Source organism: Paramisgurnus dabryanus, chromosome 11 (assembly GCF_030506205.2).
Source record: "Paramisgurnus dabryanus chromosome 11, PD_genome_1.1, whole genome shotgun sequence".
NCBI lineage: Eukaryota > Metazoa > Chordata > Actinopteri > Cypriniformes > Cobitidae > Paramisgurnus > Paramisgurnus dabryanus.
Genome location: NC_133347.1, coordinates 4,336,373 through 4,359,358, shown reverse-complemented (window position 1 = coordinate 4,359,358; position 22,986 = coordinate 4,336,373). Strand labels below are relative to the sequence as shown.

At 37.7% G+C, this 22,986-nt stretch overlaps 1 protein-coding gene across 1 annotated transcript; it reads right to left on the bottom strand.

The window, feature by feature from the left end:
• Window positions 1–219: 219 nt before the first annotated feature.
• On the bottom strand, window positions 220–19,306 carry ppp2r2aa (protein phosphatase 2, regulatory subunit B, alpha a). The gene is made up of 10 exons (XM_065248236.1): window positions 19,046–19,306; window positions 18,512–18,583; window positions 17,661–17,758; window positions 16,010–16,175; window positions 13,997–14,109; window positions 13,421–13,598; window positions 10,969–11,133; window positions 10,594–10,763; window positions 9,815–9,906; window positions 220–1,405 (listed from the first exon to the last, which is right to left on the bottom strand). Exons 1-10 carry the CDS (start codon window positions 19,050–19,052, stop codon window positions 1,117–1,119), a joined length of 1,350 nt encoding a protein of 449 aa, XP_065104308.1. The 5' UTR covers window positions 19,053–19,306; the 3' UTR covers window positions 220–1,116.
• Window positions 19,307–22,986: the final 3,680 nt, after the last annotated feature.

The window sequence follows — 22,986 nt, the reverse complement described above, 5'->3', positions numbered from 1 at the left end:
TAATCACACCCAAAAATTGAAAAATACTGTATTAGTGTAACTTCTATACATTACTTACACGTTGTTAATGTTTTGCATGAATATTGTGTTGCATTACATGAAGCAAATAAAAAACTGCAGAAAATACTGTAAGTATACAGTGTTTAAAAACACTAACGTTATAATATTTAGCAATTTTACCTCACTAACTAAAAATGCATTCAACAAGATGAATTTTCAGTCTTAAAATTAAGTTTTATTTTACATTTGGGTTTTACAACTATTAGGACAAAATGAAACATACATCAGCGTTTGTTCATATACAGCAGGCCTGATCTCCGTGTAAACACTCAATTATACAGAATCATTCTGCATCAATCAACAGCTCATAGACAGTAACATGACTGCGTGAAACACACTAAATACTGTTTAGGACAATATTTCATATAAAAATATCTAGAGCATTCTCTTCTCACAGGACCCATTTCATATTAAAAGGCTGCAAAGAAATCACACACAAGATGCCAAAATCATAAGACGTTATAAAACATGCACATCTGCACAAATATGTACGTACTTAGGTCTTAAAACATTTGCGTCTCCCTATAAAACAGTAAGAGACCAATTACCAAGTCTCTATTTGACCAAGATTAAGATATTGCATAAAATAATGCCACAATTGGTCTACCCATAATGGATTTAATCAGAAACAATGTAGTTATTCAGGAACCCTGCGTCAAGTCAATTGCACTTGAGGACGAATCTCAGGCATTAAACTGAGTTACTGGCACACAAGGCCTGAGTTCAAAAGAGAGGAACTTTCAAGGGGCGATTAGTGCATGAGAATTTTAAGGTTTCGTACAATTGATTCAGTGTCATGATTATGCAAACTTTCTGAACTAGATTCTGCGGGTCACGTGTCTGCAATGAATCTGATGACTTGACGTTTAAAACTAAACATGACAGCTCAACAAAAACAAACAAAAAGAAACAAACCCCTTCTTTCAGTCGACAGTGTTTCAACGTACATAATAATCCAAAAAGGTTTTCCCAGACTACAGAGGTTAATATGATTTTCCGGAGAGTTTGTGCATGGATACTAGTTTAGAACGAATCCTGTCTAACTCCTTAACCAGATTAAAATTCCTGATTCAGTTTCTCCTGGAATACATAAAGGTTATTGACTGTTGCCAAGGCAACAATGTTATCCTGAGGATGCCAGGAGGTGTAGAGGATCTTTCTGCTGAAGTCCAGGCAGTCCACTCCGATCTCGTTCCTCTTACGCCTGCTTCCCGCGCACACCCGCCAGGTCTTGACCGGGCAGCCTGGGGAGCAATTTTCCCAGGAGGCTTCCAGGGTCCCATCCCGTTGGGTGTCGCGATTAAACATCCGGAAGAAGTTGTTATAGGAGCCTGTCATTACCTCACTGTAACAGAGAGGAGATTGCATGTTAGAAATGAACTGGTTTGTCAGTCTTAAAAGGGACACTCCACTTTTTTTGTTGAAAATATGCTCATTTGCTTTTTACTTTTTTGGAATCCATTCAGCTGATCTCCGGGTCTGGCACTACCACTTTTTGCATAGCTTAGCATAATCCATTGAATCTGATTAGACCATTAGCATTGTGCTAAAAAATAACCAAAGAGTTTTGATATTTTTCCTATTTAAACTTGACTCTTCTGTAGTTACATCATATGTACCATACCGGCGATTTTCTAGGCCAATATCGCAAGGAACTATACTCTCATTCTGGCGTAATAATCAAGGACTTTGCTGCCGTAACATGGCTGCAGCAGGCGTAGTGATATTACGCACTGCCGAAAATAGTCCCCTTGGTTACTTTCAATAGCAGGGGACTATTTTCAGGCGCTGCGTAATATCACTACGCCTCCTGCAGCCATGTTACGGCAGCAAAGTCCTTGATTATTATGCCAGATTGAGAGTATATTTCCTAGACATATCGGCCTAGAAAAACGCAAATATTAATTTTCCGTCAGTCTTAGTACACGATGTAACTACAGAAGAGTTAAGTTTTAAATATCGAAACTCTTTGGATATTCTTTAGCGCGATGCTAATGGTCTAATCAGATTCAATGGATTATGCTAAGCTATGCTAAAAGTGGTAGCACCAGACCTGGAGATCAGCTGAATGGATTCCAAAACTGTAAAAATCAAATGTGACTCTAGGGCAGGGGTTTCCAACACGTCGTTCTCGTGGGTTTATTTATTTATTTTTTATTTTCTGTGGTTATGGCGCATTTGGATGTCTGGTTAGTGTTACAAGCGCCTGTGGTGGTAAAGACTGGGTACGTGTTTGACGTTGCGTTGAGCTGTGTAGACCGGCGTATCATATGACATCAGTAATTTAACATGTATGATTCAAAAACAAACAAATAAGATCGCGCAGCCGCGCAACGCTGTGAAGCCCGCGGCGCGGCAACCGGACGATCCGCACAACGCTGTGAAGCCCGCAGTGCGGCAACCGGACGATCCGCGCAACGCTGTGAAGCCCGCGCCGCGGCAAGCGGACGATCTGCGCAACGCTGTGAAGCCCGCGCCGCGGCAACCGGACGATCCGCGCAACGCTGTGAAGCCCGCAGTGCGGCAACCGGACGATCCGCGCAACGCTGTGAAGCCCGCGCCGCGGCAACCGGACGATCCGCGCAACGCTGTGAAGCCCGCGCCGCGGCAACCGGACGATCCGCGCAACGCTGTGAAGCCCGCAGTGCGGCAACCGGACGATCCGCGCAACGCTGTGAAGCCCGCGCCGCGGCAACCGGACGATCCGCGCAACGCTGTGAAGCCCGCGCCGCGGCAACCGGACGATCCGCGCAACGCTGTGAAGCCCGCGCCGCAGAAACCGGACGATCCGCGCACATCTCGAGTTACTATGGTAAAAATGGATGCTGTCATTTTCGGATTCATTTTTGATAAAATGAAAATAAAGTCGTCGTCACAAGTTCAATGGGTTATCATCTCATATTTAAACATCAAATGTCAAGAGATACCAGAGAGCCAAACGTGTGACATACATGCACATCCCTATTATGAATCCAAATCAGTAAATACTCTATGTTTGGATCATCTTTCTATATCTGATCTTTAATAATTTATTTTTTTATTCAAAATGTGGTATTTTTGGACAAATCCTACCCGTATAAGAGGTAATAAAAAGTATAAATAAAGACAACAGGAAAGTTTTTGTTGTTGTTGTTTAAAAGGATCTGTTCTTTTATTTGATGTATCTTATGTTTATGTTTAAAGAAAAGCATTTTCTGGAAGGAATTACAATTTTGTGAAAAGTAGGAAAAAATGCTGGCACTGGCTGGCAACTTAAAAAAAAAAAAGAGTTCAAATCACAGTGAGTTAAAAGACCGGTGTCTATTAACTCACTAATTTAGGTATAACGTGACACAAGTAGCTCTCGACCACTTTTATTTTTTAGAAAGTAGCTCTCCAATGAAAAAAGGTTGGAGACCCCTGCTCTAGGGAAACTGGAAAATAAGCATATTTTCAAAAAAGTGGAGTGTCTGTCTCTGTAAGAAAGCTCTGTATAATTAGTTGGAGTTAATATTAGGGCCGCACAATACATTACTTCAACATAAACATCACTATATGTGCATCCGCAGTAGTCACATTACAAAACATGCAGCCCTACTACTAGTGATGTTACGTTCGTGAACGAATCGTTCTTTTTGAACGAATCTTTTATGTGAACGAATCGTTCTCGTTCACGCCATCCATTGACTCATATTTCTCGTTCACTGAAATTTCCCTCCCTTCTTGAGGAGCACGGACAAATGATGCACGGCTTTCTTTCCGCCTTCAAAGAGTGACAAAACTACGAGCCAATGGCAATCGAGTATAAGCTGTGGCCGAGCATATGATTGGCTCAACGTACTGAATGAATACGCCCTTCACTGACCGAGCCGCTGTTTTGAGTCTGAACGAACGAGAGAGAGATAGAGAGATCGCGTTCTTAAACAAACTGAATGACTGGTACAGGTTACAACCTAATGAATGAGAGAGATCGTATAGATAGCGAGTGCAACGTAAACAATCTTGTGAAAGAATCATGTGGTTTTATTTTAATAAAGTTATAGTAACCATGTTTAGGCGGACTATTTACCTTAATACAAATGATAAGCAAGGTAATTACTGTTGAAAAAAATTGGTATTTCTGTTTAATATAGTTTTATATGTCTATATAGTTTAATCCACCCTTTCACCGAACTTAAATCAGTCATCTGCGTCTGAACGAAGTCTTGAACGACATGACCGAAATTATATGATTCGTGAACGAGGATCTGATGACTGACTGAACCAGAGGAGGCATGCACGGGAGTCTGTATTTACAACAAATCCAGATTAGATGTACTATGAATGTACGTGTGTCTTAATATATTCGGTAACTTGATAAAATTATGCTTAGTATTTCACAATTTGAGCTTTATTAAAAACTAATGAGTTTTTGCAAAAAGTCATTCATAAATGGTCACTGAACGAATCAGTGAACGAGTCTGAACGAATCATTTTGGTGAACGAACTGAAAATGAACGAGTCACCTAAATGAACGAAAATTTCCATCACTACCTACTACCGTACTTTCCGGACTATAAGCCGCACCGGAGTATAAACCGCATCATTCAAAAATGCGTCATTAAGACGAAATAATAGGGGTGTCACGATTCTCCAAATCCTCGATTCGATCACATTTTCGATTCTAAGGTCACGATTCGATTCAATTCTCGATTTTTACTTTTTTTTTGAAAGACAAAAAATGCTATGCCATTATTATTTATTACTATTATAGTTTCACATTAACATGCACATTGCGTGCTTTTCCTCGCATGGTTGTGGGCTTAACTTTACGCGAGAGAGCTTGGAGAGAAAGGATTCCTTCTTGCACGCACCTGGACTTAATGTGCGCGTCTTGGACTCCAAGCATCTGAAATAAATCCACCGCGTTATGAGCATCTGCGCTTTTCTCTCTCTCACATGCACTCGCATCTGTCCCAAGTCTAAACAAACTAAAGTAGTAATCCTTACGTATTTGTTCAGTTTTATGCGTTTCATGCGAGCTGAGGCAAACTATCCCTTTTGTTTAAAATATTACCCGCTGCATCTTGGCGCCACTCTCGCGCACGTGCAGAGAGCTGCGCTCTGTCCGAAGTCAAAGCACTAGTTAGTAATCCTGTTTATGATATGCATTTTAAGGCGTTGTAGCAAAAGAGTGCCGAAGTAATGGCGTCACTTTGTAGGCTAAAACGCGGAAGTGAGTTAGCATTTTAGCACTACGGGTTCCCTCGCCCTGAAGTCTATGGGTTTTTTGAATGGGTTTTTGCTAAATCGCCTGAAATAAGGTCTGTGGTTAACAAAACCTCTAAATATTTTCACGTTTTGTTCTATGACATAAAATACACCAGTTATAATCTGCTTGTGATTTTTTTAAACTTTATTATGCCTTAAAAACGGTGGTTGCTAACAAGTTGCTAATAGGGACTACATCCTTGGCGGAGAGTTTAGACGTCATCATGACAGGAAATCTGTCACTAGCCTTTCAGCCTCACGTTCTCAGAAGTTTACCTTTCAGTTAATATACATAACGTTATATATTTAGTCTTTTCAAATTGTAGTTTTTCCAAATATTGTTGCACTGTGGAGAGACTGTAGTTTGACATGTTTTGTTTTGTCCGGAGATGCAACCACAAGTCGTCGATGAAAGATGCTCGTTTACCGTCCGATGTTCCCCAGCGGAGACTGTTCGTGCCGTAAGGTAAGCACAACGATGATTTCCATGTGAACACCGTATTTACTGCCTTAATGTGGCCAAGCACGACCAAACTTTAATGGTGCATATTGCTCAACACGCGAATGATATGATACTTTGACGGTCAGATGGAATTAAAAAGGCTAAGTTAGCAAGAATAAACGTTTTTCATTACAAAATCAACAGCTAAAATAACTTACCTGTGTCTTTCTCTTAAAATATCTTAAAGCTTGTTTACTTTGTGGTTTAATAGATTAGATCCGCTGCAGTTTTATTAAAGGCTAACGTTACTTTGAGAAATGTGTTTAATTAAAATATTCAAAATAATACCTGGTTTATTGACTTTTATTCAACTTTGCTTTACCCACTAATAATAATGATTGTAGTTATTTGTAAACAGCACTAGTTAGGCATTAGATAACAATGATATTAATCTTTGTTATTTTAATAGTAAAGTATGATCTTTGTAATTTTAATTTGTAAAGGTGTAACTTCCATAAAACTAACACTGCTTATTTTGAATTTATCCTTAGACGAGCTGACCGGATGCCCAGTGTCCATTCTCGCATCTGCAGCTGTCATTTTCCTGCAGGGGATAAAATGTCCCCGTTTTGTTTATATCCACAAATGATGTTCCCACTGGACAAATTTTGGAAGATCATTCATACTCCCTGAGACAGGATAGGTCTGATGTGCCTAAAAATGTTCCACCACCAATTTATAAAGAGGAGGAAATGGCTACAATTTATGGCTGACAAAGATGATGAACCATCTCCGGCTGATCAAACCCTCACTATCAATTCTGAGGAACAACCAAATAAAAGCACAACTAAAGAAGAGCTGCAGTCTGGACGAAGAAGAATCATCCAGCTTGAGATTGAATTAGAGCATTCCATAACAGAGATTCAGCTTCTCAAAGACTAACTCCAAAGGCAAACGAGTAACTGTCATGACAGGTATTCAGCCTTTCAGATGAGTGAAAGTGTGATTCGAATGGAGACAGAATTGCCAGATAGGGATACTTTCAGTGCTGTGTGTGAATATGTTGCTCATTTTGAGGATTCCATTACGTACTTTGCTGGATGGAGGAGACCCAAAGAAATCATCCTTGAGGACCTTGATTAAAATTCGCCACAATTATACACAATTGCATTTTAAATGTGGGCATTCACATTGTGTTGCAAAAATACCTTCTTTCCCTGTAGAGACTTGTTATGTGAATTATATAGTATATAGTTTGTTTTCAATTTACTTATTTTATGAAAATAAAGATGTTAACTACAAAACTTGCTGCAATGTTTCTGTGGATCCGTGATTGGAGCATTTTGTTAACTTTTGTTTAATTCCCAGAGAACACGCTGATATATATAGCTTGAATGCACTGTAAGTCACTTGTCTAACAAATACCAAAAATTAAATGTTAAACTATTGTAACTATACACCAGTCAGCTCACAGTAATGTGAGATAAAATTTACTACACAGGCTCTTACATTGGGGCTTGTGGATTACCAGGTAAAAATATATAGAAAATGTGAACAAAATTAGTATATATGGTTTATTTAGGGAACATGTATGGTTTAATTATAATATATTGTATTTAAGCATTGATGCTATTGGACAATTCTCTTTAAATTCAACATATATAATTATATATAACTATTATATTAAATGTTTGGAATTTAACTGTGTTCTGTTTGTTCAGAGATTGTATAGTTATCTTATAAATACATAGAACACTTTATTTAACTCCTCTATCTCTCCATAGTTTTACTTAATGAGACTTGATAAACCTTGTCCCTCATGCTGGCCCTTACAATACCGGTAAGTAAACCAGCATCTAAGCTGCATTGTTATGTCCAGATTTATAGTGGTTCTCTCTCCTCTATTTATGGTTTTCTATCGTCAAAGTAAGAAAAAGTACTAGGGATGCTCCGATCAGGATTTTTGCAGCCGATACCGATCACCAATTTGTAATCTTCGTGATCGGCCGATACCAATTCCGATACCGATTTTTTTTTAAAGCTGATATGCAAGCTCTTTGATGACTGAAACTGTTACAATCTTTCTAAATAAAATAATACCACGGATGTTGCCTTTGTTATATTACTTGCAGTAATTAGGTATATTATTGTTTTAATAGAGACTCAAATAAATAAGCACAACAAATATTTATTCTGCAAAGAGAAATGTAATATGGCTTTAAAAAGGCTTATGTCTCCTAAAAGTACTGAAAATAAAACACTTCACAGACTTTACTGTATTAATTAAATATACACGCATTCGTATGAAGTATAAAAATTCTTTAGTCAAGAGCAGAGAGTGATTTTATTGAGAGATGAATTATGTTACTGCAGCTTTAAGACGTGAGAGAGAGATCGCTCTGTTCACGTGCACTGATGACAGGCTGCTGTGTGTGTGGGCGGCGGCTGAACACAGAGAAGCAGCTGTGAGGAAAATAAAAGTTTAAACGCTCAAAACTTTAAGACGCATGCAAATAAGAAACTTTTGGCATGAGGATGCAATTGTCCGTGATAGATATGTGTTGTATACGCTGTTTGATGGGGATGTGAAGACGCCTCGCGCTGTTTACCGGAGCGCGATCCTCATAGAAAATACGCATATCTCTGTAAAGGCAAAGAGAGACATACAAATCTCCACGTCGCACGTGAGCAACGGATTGTAAAAATGCTCGCGCTACGTAAAAATGTCTTTAATTGCACCCGCATTCAGGATTCTTTTGATGACAAAAGTAAACAGAAAGATCGGTTTATGAGATCGGCAGATTTAGCGAGCACCGATCGAGTCATTTAATGCCATTATCGGCCGATACCGATCGACGGCCGATCGATCGGAGCATCCCTAAAAAGTACATAAGATTGGAAATTGATACGGCAATAGCTAGGGCTTCTGAGATGTTTTTTTTTTCTGGCGAATTAGCAAATGGTATGCAAACATACAATCGAACATAATACAGTGAAAGATAATCTTTAAAGTTTATTTGGGGCACAATGATCATGCATAATAACCTTAATCACAAAGAAAATAATATTAAGGTTTATATAAACTAACGAAATAATAAACTAAGAAATAAATAAAACATTAACAAAAAATCTCAAAGAGGCACGCGTAAACAAAATATCTAACATTTTTGGAAATAACGAATGGGCAATATTTCTCATGAAAAAGTGGATAAGTGTCCATAAACAGCGCAGATCATAATGAGCGAGCGTGTTTTTTAAATAAAGTTTGAGGAAGCTTGATGATGACGTTGATCCGCGACCGGTGCGCTGTAGTCCGTTTATAGCATACCGTTAGCATTTTATATCTGACGGCTTTATTTAGGCTTCAAAATGTATACATTTTCGTTTAACTTATAAAGATTATCTTGATAGACAAAACGTGTAAGGTTCATAACTCTTTGTTGAACACAGATCTTATTTTTTGCGATTTTCCAAAAGTCTATGGGAAAAATGAATGGCTTTTCGATCGAGGGAACCCATGCGCCGCTAACTTCCGGGTTGGCCTACAAAGTGACATCATGACTTCGGCACTCTATATATCCCTTGTGTTTAAAATATAAATCTCTGAGAGTTTTTTTTTCCCCGCTTGGCAAGCTGACCTGACGTGACATGGGGGCGTGGCAGCATCGACGATGCCATTTTTTTATTCGAAGTTCGAGGTTGTGCCTTAATTTCGATAGTCACATAGGACCATACGTCGCTTTTATTTAGAAAATGATTTCACAAAATCCAAGTTGAAGACAGACATTTAATCTGGAAAGGCAAGTTATTCAACTAAACAATAGCAGACAGAACAGCAGGCTGAATAGATGTCTGTACGAATAGGGTTTATATGTCAGCAGTATAAAGATAAAAGTATAAGACCCCTTTGGGTCACAATGATACAGCCATGAAAAGCATCCCTGTCATCCAGCACAGTGCTTTTATCACGCCGAGCAGAACATTATCAAAATGTGTTGAAGCTTATTAACATGCTTAGTTCACCTCATAATGATCCTCATAGCAACACTGATCATAAGTCACATCTATAAAACATCATCTCACCTGTCGTCACCCCTCCAGCAGCATTCAAACTTATCAAAGATACAGTCGTTCTCATACAGTGAGCACAGTTTACCTCGAAGATAACCGTGGACCTGTGGAGAGACACAAAATAGTGTCACACAAACAATCTCCTCAACTTTAGGAATATTACAAATCATGCATGTTTTATTATTACATCTACTCAATTGGCAATTAAAATCATATAATAATCTTGTATGCCTGCTTCAGCAAGTGACGTACTTCTGTTCACAATAAGGATGTGTTTTGTATTAATTATTTTATAAATATACAGCCATTATTTTTCTTTCTCACTTAAAAACATATAGACTAAGTTACAAAAGACAAATGTGTTGCAGATATATCATCATCGTCTCTTTAACATTCAAAACGGCATCTTATTCTTTTTAAATGCACAACAGGGGACTAAAATATATATCCACTTTTTTTATAAAGAAACATTTAAACTGTGTATGATGAATAGTAACTGTGATATTATAAAGACAGCAAATTGTTTACAAATTTAAATAATTGGCTACACATAGACTTTTCTCATAAAAATTTAAATTTCAAGGGAACTCTCCGAAACCTTCTGGGTGACCCCTGGGCATCCCCAGACCCCAGTTTGAAAACCCCTGCACTTGAGTATAAAGAAGAATTGGATTCCAGGTGCCACCTAGTGGTTAGTGCATCATATTTCTCTTTAAAATGTCCAGTGTACATTTTTTTGTTGCAAACAACAAAAATCCCACAGTAATGTAACAGGTGCCATCATACTGTACCTGGTGTGTTTCCACAGGTTGGCTCTCCATATGAAGGTCCCAGATCTTCAGCGTCAGATAGTCTCTGGTCATCATGTAACGCCCATTGTGACTGAACTTGACATCTGAGATGGATGAGATGATTTCAGAGAAGAAGGACCGTGTGCTGGGGTCCTCAGGTTCCTCAAACACTACAAGAACAAACGTGAGAAATGCAAGATAATGCAACACTGCCAAAAAGATCCTCAAAGAATAAGATGATTTTTCTACAGAAATAGTATTTAAAACTTTTGTAGAAGCTGCGGTCGGCATAGTTTGAGACCACACAACTGTTGATTTCATGTTTGTAAGAAACTTTAAGACATGAGAAGGTAATAAATGGATAATGACACTTACATTTGGAGTGTTGGTCACACAGAGCAGACGCCCTCATGTCACACAGCCGTACTGAGCCTTTACTGCTGCCATACACAAACGTGTTACACTGGAGAGGATGAAACTCTGACGCTGTGATCACCTCCGTCAGCTCCTCCATGTTAGCTGGCTTGATATCAACGATGTCTGAGAGCGGTCAGTGGTTAAGAAGTAAACAACGGTTCAAATGCAAGTAAGAAATTTACATTTTATTAAAATGGCACCTATTATGCCCACTTTACAAGATGTAATATAAGTCACAGGTGTGCCCAGAATGTGTCTGTGAAGTTTCCGCTCAAAATACCCCATAGATCATTTATTATAGCATGTCCAAAATGCAACTATTTGGGTGACAGCAAAAAAATTGTGTGTCTGTACCTTTAAATGCAAATGAGTTAAAGCTCCAGAGACAGTGAGCGCTATCAATTAAAATAGATCAGATTCTTGTCAAGACACAGTTGGAGACGATAGTATTTCACTATTGAGCATATAGTACAAGACTACAGTAAGGCAAGTCTGTCTGTCAGTGGCCATGGGTGGGGCTTCATCAGTGTGACATCACATTAACAAGAGAATCAAAACGGCATGTCTAAAGAGACTGCTTTGGTTTAATGTGGATTATAAAAGGAGAGGGTGGATTTTTTTCTTTGTAGGGTGGTTGTGTTCACGCAGTGCCAACACACATTTATGTCCAAATTTTTTGGACATTTTGCCTAATAGGTGCACTTAAATTGAAAAACTTAATTGAAAGAGCTGCACATTTAAAGCTCATTCACATAAAATGAGAATCAGTGTGCCTTTAAACAGGAAGAGATGTCTGAAATCAAAGTGGGAATGTGCAGTATATACTGTACTGATGAAGTAGCAGCATTGCTCTCAGCGTAGCAGGATGGGACTCATAAAAACCTTTGTACTCTGACCGTCTGAAATAGCATATAACCCCAATATAATCATCTGGTTACCTATTAAGTCCTGTATCGAAGAGATTTACATACAGTATAAGGCCTTATATTGTAGTGCGATCTTATATTGCACTACAATCCATCACGCTTGCAAAACATTGGACATTTTGTAGCATCTAGGATAACAAACTCCAACAAAGGAGGTAGAGCATTTTTGCACCTTTATGCATTTGCACAAGACGCTTTTGTCCGATGCAACTTACAGTGCATTACAAAGTAATACACATTTAATCACTACGCGTGTTCCCTTGGATCGAACCCGCTGCTAATGCAACGCTCTACTGGAACACCACATTACACCTAAACTCTGGACACTTTCCCAGTTTAAATCTAGATTAAAGACTATTCAGCCAAGCATAAAAATTATGCATCACTTAACGTTGTCTTTAAAGCAACACTATGTAGTTTTTTTACCTTTAAATAATGTCTCTAAAATTATTTAAGTGATAGAACAACTTTTAACTGGACAAATTATACTGTTGCTGCAACCTGAGCAACCTCCTAGCTGCTACAAGCACACTCTGAAAGTGGCAGTGGAGGGTAGAGCACACAGCCCCGCCCCTCCCCCTGCCTGCAGAAGAGTGTCTGATACCAGGCACTGTTGCGCTTTTCAACCACATGGGGGAGCTGTAAGTCATTTTTACATGGAAACTACATCGTGTTGCTTTAAGTTATATCACATCAAAAAAGAAACTATAAGAAGCGATAAGTACAGCATAAATGCTATATAAATAAATGTGAAATTGTGTAAAGTTAGTCAATCAGAGCTTGGCATTAAGGAAAAGCACTTGCTGTTTTGTTCGCAATACACATAAAAATGTCAGTGGGCAATGCATACTTAAACAATACGATTACTTGGATAACGAAAGACATTGGGTCTCATTCACTAAGCATGTGTATGCACAAATATGTGCGTGCGGATGTTTTCACGAACAAATCAAACTTTCTTCTAAATGTACGCAAAAATTCAAGAAAACCTAAAACCACTCGTACGCTATAATAAAATACTAGGCTGTAATTATAATGTTTATATATAAAATTAACATGATTATATTAAACATTATTATATTTTCTGTATTATATATTATTATGCATGATCTACTGTATATTATTATATACATTTATTTTTTCTACACATATAAAGATGATGCGTGTAATGACAAATCTTCACGCTTTCCTTCCTCACTTTTTAAATCCCTATATGAAAGCATCTGCTTAATGCCTAATGTAAACGTGATGTAAATGTAATGAGAAGTCCAAAAAAAAAACTTGTGCACGCGGCTGCTCATGTAGGACACTCCATATTCACTAACGTAAAAACTAGTATAATTAATTTTAATGTGCATACGCCAAGTTGTGAATTAGGTGGAACGTTTTCGTGAGAAGTTTAAATATGAAAAACGTACGCAATTATTAGTAAATGACACACAGTAATTCCTGTTATTAGCATGACACGTGGACAAATAGGATACTAAAGCTGCGGTCGGTGAAGTCCAGGTGCCATAGATTGATCCGGAGATCGTCGGCAGAGAGATAGGTCTCATGGTCGCTGTTGACCGAGATGGAGTTGATGTGGTACGTGTGAGCGTTGGCGTACACCCGTCGTGGACTCGCTTCAACCATCAGATCCATAGGCTGGAATACAGGAACCTGTGAAGGGTAAACCATCATGTTTATAAAAGCAAGCGTATAAATAAGATTGTGATTACACCTGGTATTAAGATTATGGTCGATCAGATCAAAAGTGGACGACACTAAATACAGGCATGAGCTCCTACACTTTCGACCACATTCGGGGGTAGTCGAAAACGCATTCGATCGGATTGCTTTTGTGGTGTATACCCACATATGATGTGCATTTCTCCCGCACATGCTTTAGAGACCATCCCCTCAAAGTAATCAGGACAGAAGCAGCCTGGATTAAAACACCAGGTGTGAATGGGAACGCGTCTCTCTCGTCCACTTGTGATCCAGTTGACCCAAACGCACCAGGTGTAAATAAAGCCTTTAAGATTGTGTAATAAGACTGTGAATGAGTCTGCACACACCCGTAACGTCGTCAGAGAAGATGGATGACGGTAACGTCCGTCTTCTTCTTTCAGATTATACCCCTCAGGTCTCTTGTCTCTCTCACTGATCTTCCAAAGCTTGATGGTTTTATCTGCATGCAGGAAGTACAATGAAACATTTAGTAATCTTCATCTTCCATACAGGTGTAGTTCATCACATTCAACTGTTTTGACTTCTACATTGTAACTTTCAAAGCCATAGTAACATAAAATGTTTTTCCTGAAAAAACACCAAAGTCAACAGCAGCTTGTTTAACATTCATACATGCAGAGTTATAATCATATTGTTATGCTACATACACACCAAATGCTTTAGATTACTCTGGATTTAACTTCGAGTCATGCTAATTTTTCGCTCAAGTTGAATATTTCCAACTTAGGCGAAGACGCGTTTGAAGCGAATAGCGTGTCTTCGCCGCTCACATCGCGTCATTGGCATCGCCCCACACGAGGATGCGTCTAATTGCGTCTCTGCATGGACTTTGTATGTAATCTGCTCTCGCAAATTGTTGAAATCACATCTGGTGTGAACCCACAGTTGGGGTCTGGTAGTCGTCACAAAAATATGACTACCCGCATAAGACCTTTATTAACCCATTGGAGCAGTAAAATAATTAAAATGAAAGTCTCTCCTGATTGTGTTCCAAATGATTAACATTTACATATTTTAGGCTATAAGTAAATTGCAGATTAAGTTTTGTTTTTGTAAAATTGTAAAATTATTTTTACCACTTAATTAAGTTGTGCTTTATAGAAAGCATTTCTTTATAGTGAATTTCGTTTTGTATAAATTGTTTCTTAATTTTAATAAATGTTTCAGCAACCAACTGCATGTATTTAATAAATAAAAAGCAAATATAGCAGACAATATAATAACCGCGCAATATAACTTTCATTGCATTGTTAACTAGAACGCACCTCATCATAAATTAATAAAACTCCGCGTATGCCTATATGCCTCATACATTAGCATTAAATATCTTTGCTGCATTCGTTCAAGAAGATGACAAGAGCTTTCTCACACACAGTGAGTTAGACCCGCCTTGGCCGCTGCGTCTTTTTACGCATTCTTAAGGTGCCCGTTTTATCCATTAGTTTTATTGTGTTGCCGTCTATTCGGCAACATTCCGCAAACGACGGGCTTAGATTTGGAAATATATTACATCTACATTTCAGTGTTAACAGATACGGTGATGATGATTATCTTCTTTCTTTATTGTAGCACTACCTCAAACTAAAGGGGAGTCTCTTCGCAGTTGTCATTTTCTTAAATGAGCTGCGGCAATGTTTCATATGAGCTTCTAACGCTAGACAAACGTCTTTTTTTTCAACATGATCACCTTGTACCCAAACCATTTAGAAACTAAAGAGCCATTTGTCCTCCGATTCGGCGTTTGCTGGACTTATGTTTTTGTTTTTATCTGTACAGTTGATGCATTTGAAAATAGCCTAAATAATGTAACAAAACGAAAAAAAAAAAACCTATAGGCCATCCTGCTATACAGCCTATTATTATTAGGATTGTTTTAGGCTATTTTTGTGTGTGTTTGTTTTAAAATGCCTAGATCGGCTGGACAAAAGTCAACCCATAGCTTCAAATTAAAGACCTGTATAAACGAGAGCTTTTAGGAGTTTTCATTATTTGGCAGTTTTAGCAGTTATATTTTTTGTAGCATGCGGGTGTGGTCAGGTGTGCGATTGTGACTGTCACTATAGACCTAGTACAGAGCTCCTCACTTTGCAGTAAAAAAAAAAAATCACTTCATTTTCAAAGAATTGTATTATTATTATAGTTTTATGTATTATTATTGATGTTTTTTCGTTGTTGTTTTATAAATTCTCTATGACAATTGTTTAAAAATGTTCAATCAAAATACAAAACATTGCGTCTTTTTTTATTTTTATTCGACTAATCAATGCTCAGGACAGGACTTTGGTCGAATAAGCATTTCTTTGGTTGCCTACAGCCCTACATTGTATCCATCAGCTCACCATTCGTTGACAACAGAAAATGGGCAGCATTTTTTTGGGGAAGCCAGCGGATCTTATTGATCTTCTCCTCGATTTCCAGACTCTTCAGATAGTCGAATTCGGGCTCGTGACTCTGGAACGTGCTGTAGACGTTATACTCCGCACGACACTGCGGAAGGTTCTTACTCTGAAAAAAAAGACATGTCACATGACCTGTTAAACATGCTACTACTTGTGCAGAATGTCTGCATAGTTAAATAAAAAAATCTAGGATACAAATGTATCATGTAAAGCAATGCAACATTATCATTGTCAGCTTTGGATACATCGGTCGAATGCATAAATGTGACCCATGCTGGCAAAATGAGTCAGAATGCACATTGTCTAATTCTGAGCTAGAGGGAAAAGAGTACAAATGTCGATCTTGGTCGAAATTGAGGTTTCATGAGTACATTAAAGGCAGGGTGGATGATTTTTTAAAAAACACTTTGGAAAAGGGAGTCGGGCTGACTATCAAAACACACTTGTAGCCAATCAGCAGTAAGGGTCGTGTCTACTAACCGTCATCCTTGCCTGGGTTGCGTATGTGTGGGGCGGGTCTATCAAAAGAAGGTCCAGATTCTATTGGGGTAGGGACGTGTTTGTTTAGGTGATTTCAAATATCAACATTACCTTTCAGAGATCATGCACCCCGCCTTTAAGACCCTCGTCTTGCGATCCCAATGCTCAAAATAGTCATTAAACATCTAAAATGATTTTTATTTGTACGTTTTCTGAGAGGTGTACCATGCTAAATGCTTAAACGATACAAATCTATCTAATACAAAGATGAGTGTCCATCCACATGCACGTTTGACAGTTTGGTTTTGGTTTCATAACATGCAGGAATCAGAAAATAGACTGCAGGACTTGCTTGATGTTAAAAGAGTTATTAAGCTGAATGACAAATCCAAGCATGCACAGACACGCAAGTGCACGCCCTCGATATATACAGAATTATAGTTTTAAAAATATCTGTTTTGACAAGAATTTCGAGTAGATATAATCTGTTATGTCTTAAGTGAATGTTTGGTTAATTGTTGGGAAAAATATCTGATGTTTAACATTATATTAGATCCTTACATTACAGTAGATCTTAAAGTGCACCTATTTCATTGCTAAAACAACGTTATTTTGTGTAATTGGTATAATACAATGTGTTCGCATGGTTTATGGTTTAAAAAAAAACATTATTTTCCACATACAGTAAATTTTTGTAGCTCCAGATATCCCTGCCTTTCTCAAATGCATTGATTTTGTACAAAACTCCTCGATGTGAAAAGCACCGTCCCCCTGATTGGCCAGCTAATCTGTACGTTGTGATTGGCCTGAATACCTCTGACATCAGCTGGAAATAATGACGCTCCTTATCATGTTTGAAAGATTCGCTCACAATGCAATGCTAACAGGAATTAATTTACAGGTTGTGAGTCCGAAGCGGGAGGAATTATGATAATGTCGGTCTTGTCTACATCACCAATCCAAGGAAGTAAACTGTTGCCTACAATCCGTGTGTGTGTTTTAAAGTATGTGAAAATATAAATAACTCATTTTGCCAGCACGGCTCACAAATGTAAATGTACATTTTTGTAGCGTTTTATGGAAATGAAGGCTGGTCTAGTTGTGGTCAAACCTCTTGTTCTTGCTGGAAGATCACTATTCTCCCACCCCGGTCTCCAGTGGCCAGCAGCTCTCCAGAATGATTGAACTCCACCGCAGAGATGATGTCAGCTGGACACACACACAATGCTGAATTATTGAAAACGACGTCTATGTGACCATATTGTTTCCCTGAATATTTTTGAGATAATAAAAGACTTGTGTGTGTGCGTGTGGGCAGGCACACGCAGAGCCTGGCATTACAGGCATCTCGGGCATCTGTACGCACAGTACCATCCAACAAACCCAACCGGCCCACCCCTGTACTCCCTCACAATGACAATCTCTCTCTCGTGTTAATGTGGCGGGCAGCAGTGTGGTGCTGGGCAGTGCCATGTTCTGACTCAAAGAACAGATCCTTTACACATTCACAAATTTCCCCTTTTATCATTTAATAAAACATATTTTGTCTCGTAATTCATGCATGTGTAACAAAAGGCCCACTAATTTATTTCAATGTATTATAAAATCAAAGCAACAACACAAAACAGGTCTTTCATCTTTTCAAATAACTTACACAGCTTAGTCATTAATGTTTACTGGATACAGACTTTTACCATCATTTAAAGAGTTTATGCTTGTAAAGAGCAACTTCTATTTTATAAAAAAAAACATAGTAAACCTAAAAATAACAAACAAGGTTGGTACATATAAAAGCACTGCAGTATAACTACTGCCTTGGTATAAGAAATTAACCAACAACAAAGTTAATGGAAGTATACACACTAATTTCATTCAAATGTATTACAATTTATTTGGGCAACAAAGCTATTCCGTGGAAAATGTTTTTAACCCTGCTAAACAGTTTAATAAAATGTGTCTTACCTTCAGCTATGTCATCATCGACAGCACCTTTGACCTGGGACAGACACCAGCGGCTCGGACCATCTCCATCCCCTGAAACCGAAGAGACATTTACACTGTATGTCCAACAGGAAGACCACATTTAAAGCCTGTCCCTATCCACTAACACAAATATCTTCCCTAAACAATGATCTGTTATGTGTAGGATTAGTAAATCGTTTAAAAACATCCACTAAATGGCATAGATTTGGAGGAGAGCTGCTGATGTGTACTGAGTCCCAGCCCTGTGCCAAACATCTGACCATCTAATGACATGCACATACACAACAACACAGAGGTGGGACATCATCTCCATATCAGCTGCAAATGCGATTCAGAGACTGGTTAACGTTAAATGCAACATGAAAACATATCGCTCCCTGAACATTAAACCAGGAAACATTGATAACGATATACAACATCAAAAGCTCTCGAAATATATACACGACTTCAATGCAATGTAAATACGTGTATGGATTCATTAAACGAAGGAAAGTAAATGAAAGTTGCACGTACCGTCCATGCTGGGATGGATGAGATTCAGTCCTGGGCCTTTTTGTGTCCGATGCTGATTTTCAAGCGACTGTTTGTTCTCACGCGGTTATTGTAAAATATGTATTTTAGTAACACGAGGATGATTATTTTAAAATGAGTGCGCGAAGGTGATTTGATATCATAATTCCCTCCGCGTGTTTAGCTCTATCAGACCCGCACAGGAAACATTTCCCACGCACACGCGTTGGATGTGCGTGGTCCGGTGACGTCACGGCTCACGCAAAACGCTCGACAGCGACGACGCGCGGTCATCATCCAACCCTACATTACCACAGCAACCATGGTAAAGGGGTTTAGTACATTATTGGTTTTCTGAAAGAAAAAAATTTAACATAAGAATGAAAAAGATTACAAAATAATGAATAAATAACTACGGATAAACAAAATATAACACAAGTTGCCAGATATATTCATTCAATCAGTTGAAATAATGCATTGTTACACAGTAAAACAGGTTTAGCACACTGAAAAACCCAATCTGCATCACACTATATATATTTATAAATATGTACATATAGCAGTTTGCTTATGGGGTGTAGAATATGCATTATGCAGACATTTTTGGATATATTTAAAATCCTCAAAAATATCCTGTATTAACCATCAGATAATACCTGATGTGTCTGAAATGTTAATAGGTAATTCTTGGTTTTTGAGGAGTCAGATATTTTGTTTAATCGTGTTACTGGCCAAATATTTTATACTAAAGTCTAAATTGTTTTAATGTAAAAGTTTATAGATTTGATATCTTGTTCTTCTAATAGAAAGCTGTGAAAACTCTTAACCGTTTCAATAGCTACAACTTATATCACCCCTGGCATATGAGAGTACATATTGTAATTTTGTATTTGATATTTCAAAATGCTGCTTGTAAAAATAGGCTTGTTTGACTTAATGTGGCGCAGGAAGAACTGACAAGCGGATGACGTCAAAGTTCCGCGAGAGCGATTTGAAAGCAGACTCCTCTGTTTGATTTTGAATCGCTCTCTCGGTTCTTTGACGTCATCCGCCAGTCGAATCTTGCAGCGCTGCACGAAGTCGAACAAACCTAAGTACAGTAGATGTCCACCGACGAGTCTTTCTACGGAAGCCGAGTGTGCGCCCCCTAGTGGTTTGTAGGATTGACTAATGAACATCAGGAACAGCGAGAGAGGGGGATGAAACAGTTTAAATTCACGCGCTTTTTGCAAATGAGGAAAACTCAAACGAGATTTGGACACTGCAGGATCGAGGTGAATGTTTTATCTTCAGTGTCACGACCCAAAACTGAAACAGGCTGACTCTTGCTTAAGAAATCACAGGCGTTCTGCAGGGGTGAAAGAAGATACAAGGCTTGACATGCGGATGACATCAAAGTGCCGCGAGAGCGATTCGAGGAATTATACAGTGGAGTGATTTCGAATCGCTCTCGCGGTACCGTGATGTCATCCCTGTCAGTTTTGCCAAGTATAAATCAAGTTAAGTTAAATGCCGAATCCTGGATGTTTTTTTTTTTATTTTTTTATTCAACGAATCCTGGATGTGATTGCCTCTCATGACTGATCACAAAATAGATTGAAAAATGTATTTAATAATTTAAACCATTAATTTTACATTGACACCAGCACTTTGTTGTTCGTACACAAGAGGGTGCAGACGTAATTTTTGTTGCCTGTGAGAAAAGCATAACCTGCTGTGAATGTTTTTTTTTTTTTTAAATGGGAAAGTCTGCGCACCCAGACTTGCATAATGTCTTACATAACAAATGCCAGTTTTTTGATTCAGGTGTGTAGTATAAACACACAAATGTCAATATAATGCATTTGATGAATTCTGTTATTGTGATATTATCTGGTTTATTTCACTCCAATTTTGACTTAGTCTGATAGATATGTGCACTTCCAGCATGATTATATAATTTAAAGATTGGTGGATAGATAAGGTGGATTTGGTGTCAAAATTCATTATTTTTTTCTGCTTTTTCAAATGGTTATTTTTTATTATTTTAAAACTTTATACTATTTCTATAAGCTGTATTAGGTTATTTTAGAGTCTAGCTGAAAATCACGATTTTCTGTTGTCTGTTAGGGTCTGATCTGACAATGTAAAGCAAATTATTAAAACAATTAAAAATATATTTGACACAAAGTGTATCTACAATAAAATAATCACCCTTAAACAAATAATCAAGGGTTCAGTAATGTTATTTATGAATTTATATTTATTTTTCTCTGATGCCTTAAAGGCTGTCTAAACCTTTAGTATCAGGTTAACAACAATCTTGTGTGTTATGAGTAGTTAACTTGTAGAATTGTTGTCTCCTGTTGTTTTTTGCAAAAGTAATAAGAAATGACAGTAGGTATTGATTTACCAATTATGTACTAATTTGCAACAAAGCTGTTTAAATTGTAGCTGTAAACAAATTAGTATCAAATCATAATTTTGGATATGGCTCATAAAGATGAATTATTCTTAAACAGAAAGCAGTGATTGCTATGCTTGGACCCAGAGCTCTTTTATCTGTCTCATTGATCTACTGTAGATCAGAACAAAAGCTTTGATTTTCATAATAATTCCCCTGACCGTAATTAGACAAATTATGCAAATTAAGTGATTTTAATGAGGCTTTGTTGGAACACTTGCATACAGCAAAGTCAATCTGCATTTTTTAACAAATGTTGGATAATCATGTTTGAACTTTTTGTAGGACTGAATAGAACAGAATGCAGAGGACCCCAAAGTTTTCTCTTATAGGTGCAGATTTGTGATGCATGTTAATGCGTGTGCTTTGATAAACATCCTTCATCACTAAATCCTCTTTGAAGAAGCGCTCCTTAAAATTTGACACTAACATGCAAACATGGTGCATTATCTATATAATGAAGCCAAACAGTAAGTGACTATAGTGAAGCCTGCAGGCAGGTGGCAGTCAGTCCATACTGAATGAACAAAACTACACTAAATCCCTCTGGTAGAGGAACTGCTTTAACTCCTCAATAATTGAACAGATAATTAAGACACCATAAATGTAAGACTCAAATCATGGTAATTCCCATGTGAGAATTTTGCTAATGATTACTGTAGATTGATAAATAAAGTCCAGGATCAAGTTCAAACCTGAAATCAAGGCTGAATATAAATACAATAACTAGCACAAACACATAAATGTTTTTGAGAGGTGAAAAATGTTTTTTAATGAGATGAGATGTTTAAACAAAACTGAAATGAGCAAATCCAGTATTATTATTAAAATATAGTTTCTTAGAGAATGTATTTCTTACCAATATATTAAAACAATCTTTTTATACTTTCCTAAACCTCTAATGATAGAGTCAAGACTTCAGGAAAATATCATATATATCATATAAATATAATTTTTTTTTTATTTTATAATAGAAAATAGATGTGCCAAAAAAATGACGCTTTGAGAGACATTGAAATCTTTGAATCTTTGTGCAACTACTTCATTGCTAAAACAACTTTATTTTGTGTATTTGTTATGTGTTTGCGTGGTTTATGGATTAAAAGCACATTATTTTAATACCGTACATTTTTGTAGCTCCAGATATCCCTGTCTTCCTGAAACGCACTGATTTTGTACAAAGCTCATCGATCTGAAAAGCTCTGTGTCCTGATTGGCCAGCTAATCTGTGCGTTGTTATTGGCCTGAATACCTTTGACATCAGCCGGAAATGTTACGCTCCTTACCATGTTTGAAAGATTCACGCACAATGCAATGCTAACAGGAGTTAATTTACAGGCTGTGAGTCTGAAGCGGAAAGAATTATGATAATGTCGGTCTTGTCTACATCACCAATCCCAGGAAGTAAACTGTTGACTACAATCCGTGTGTTTGTTGTAGTCCAAGAATTTTTTTTTACGTTGGAGAAGATAACTTTGAGGTTTGTATATCGTTAACATGT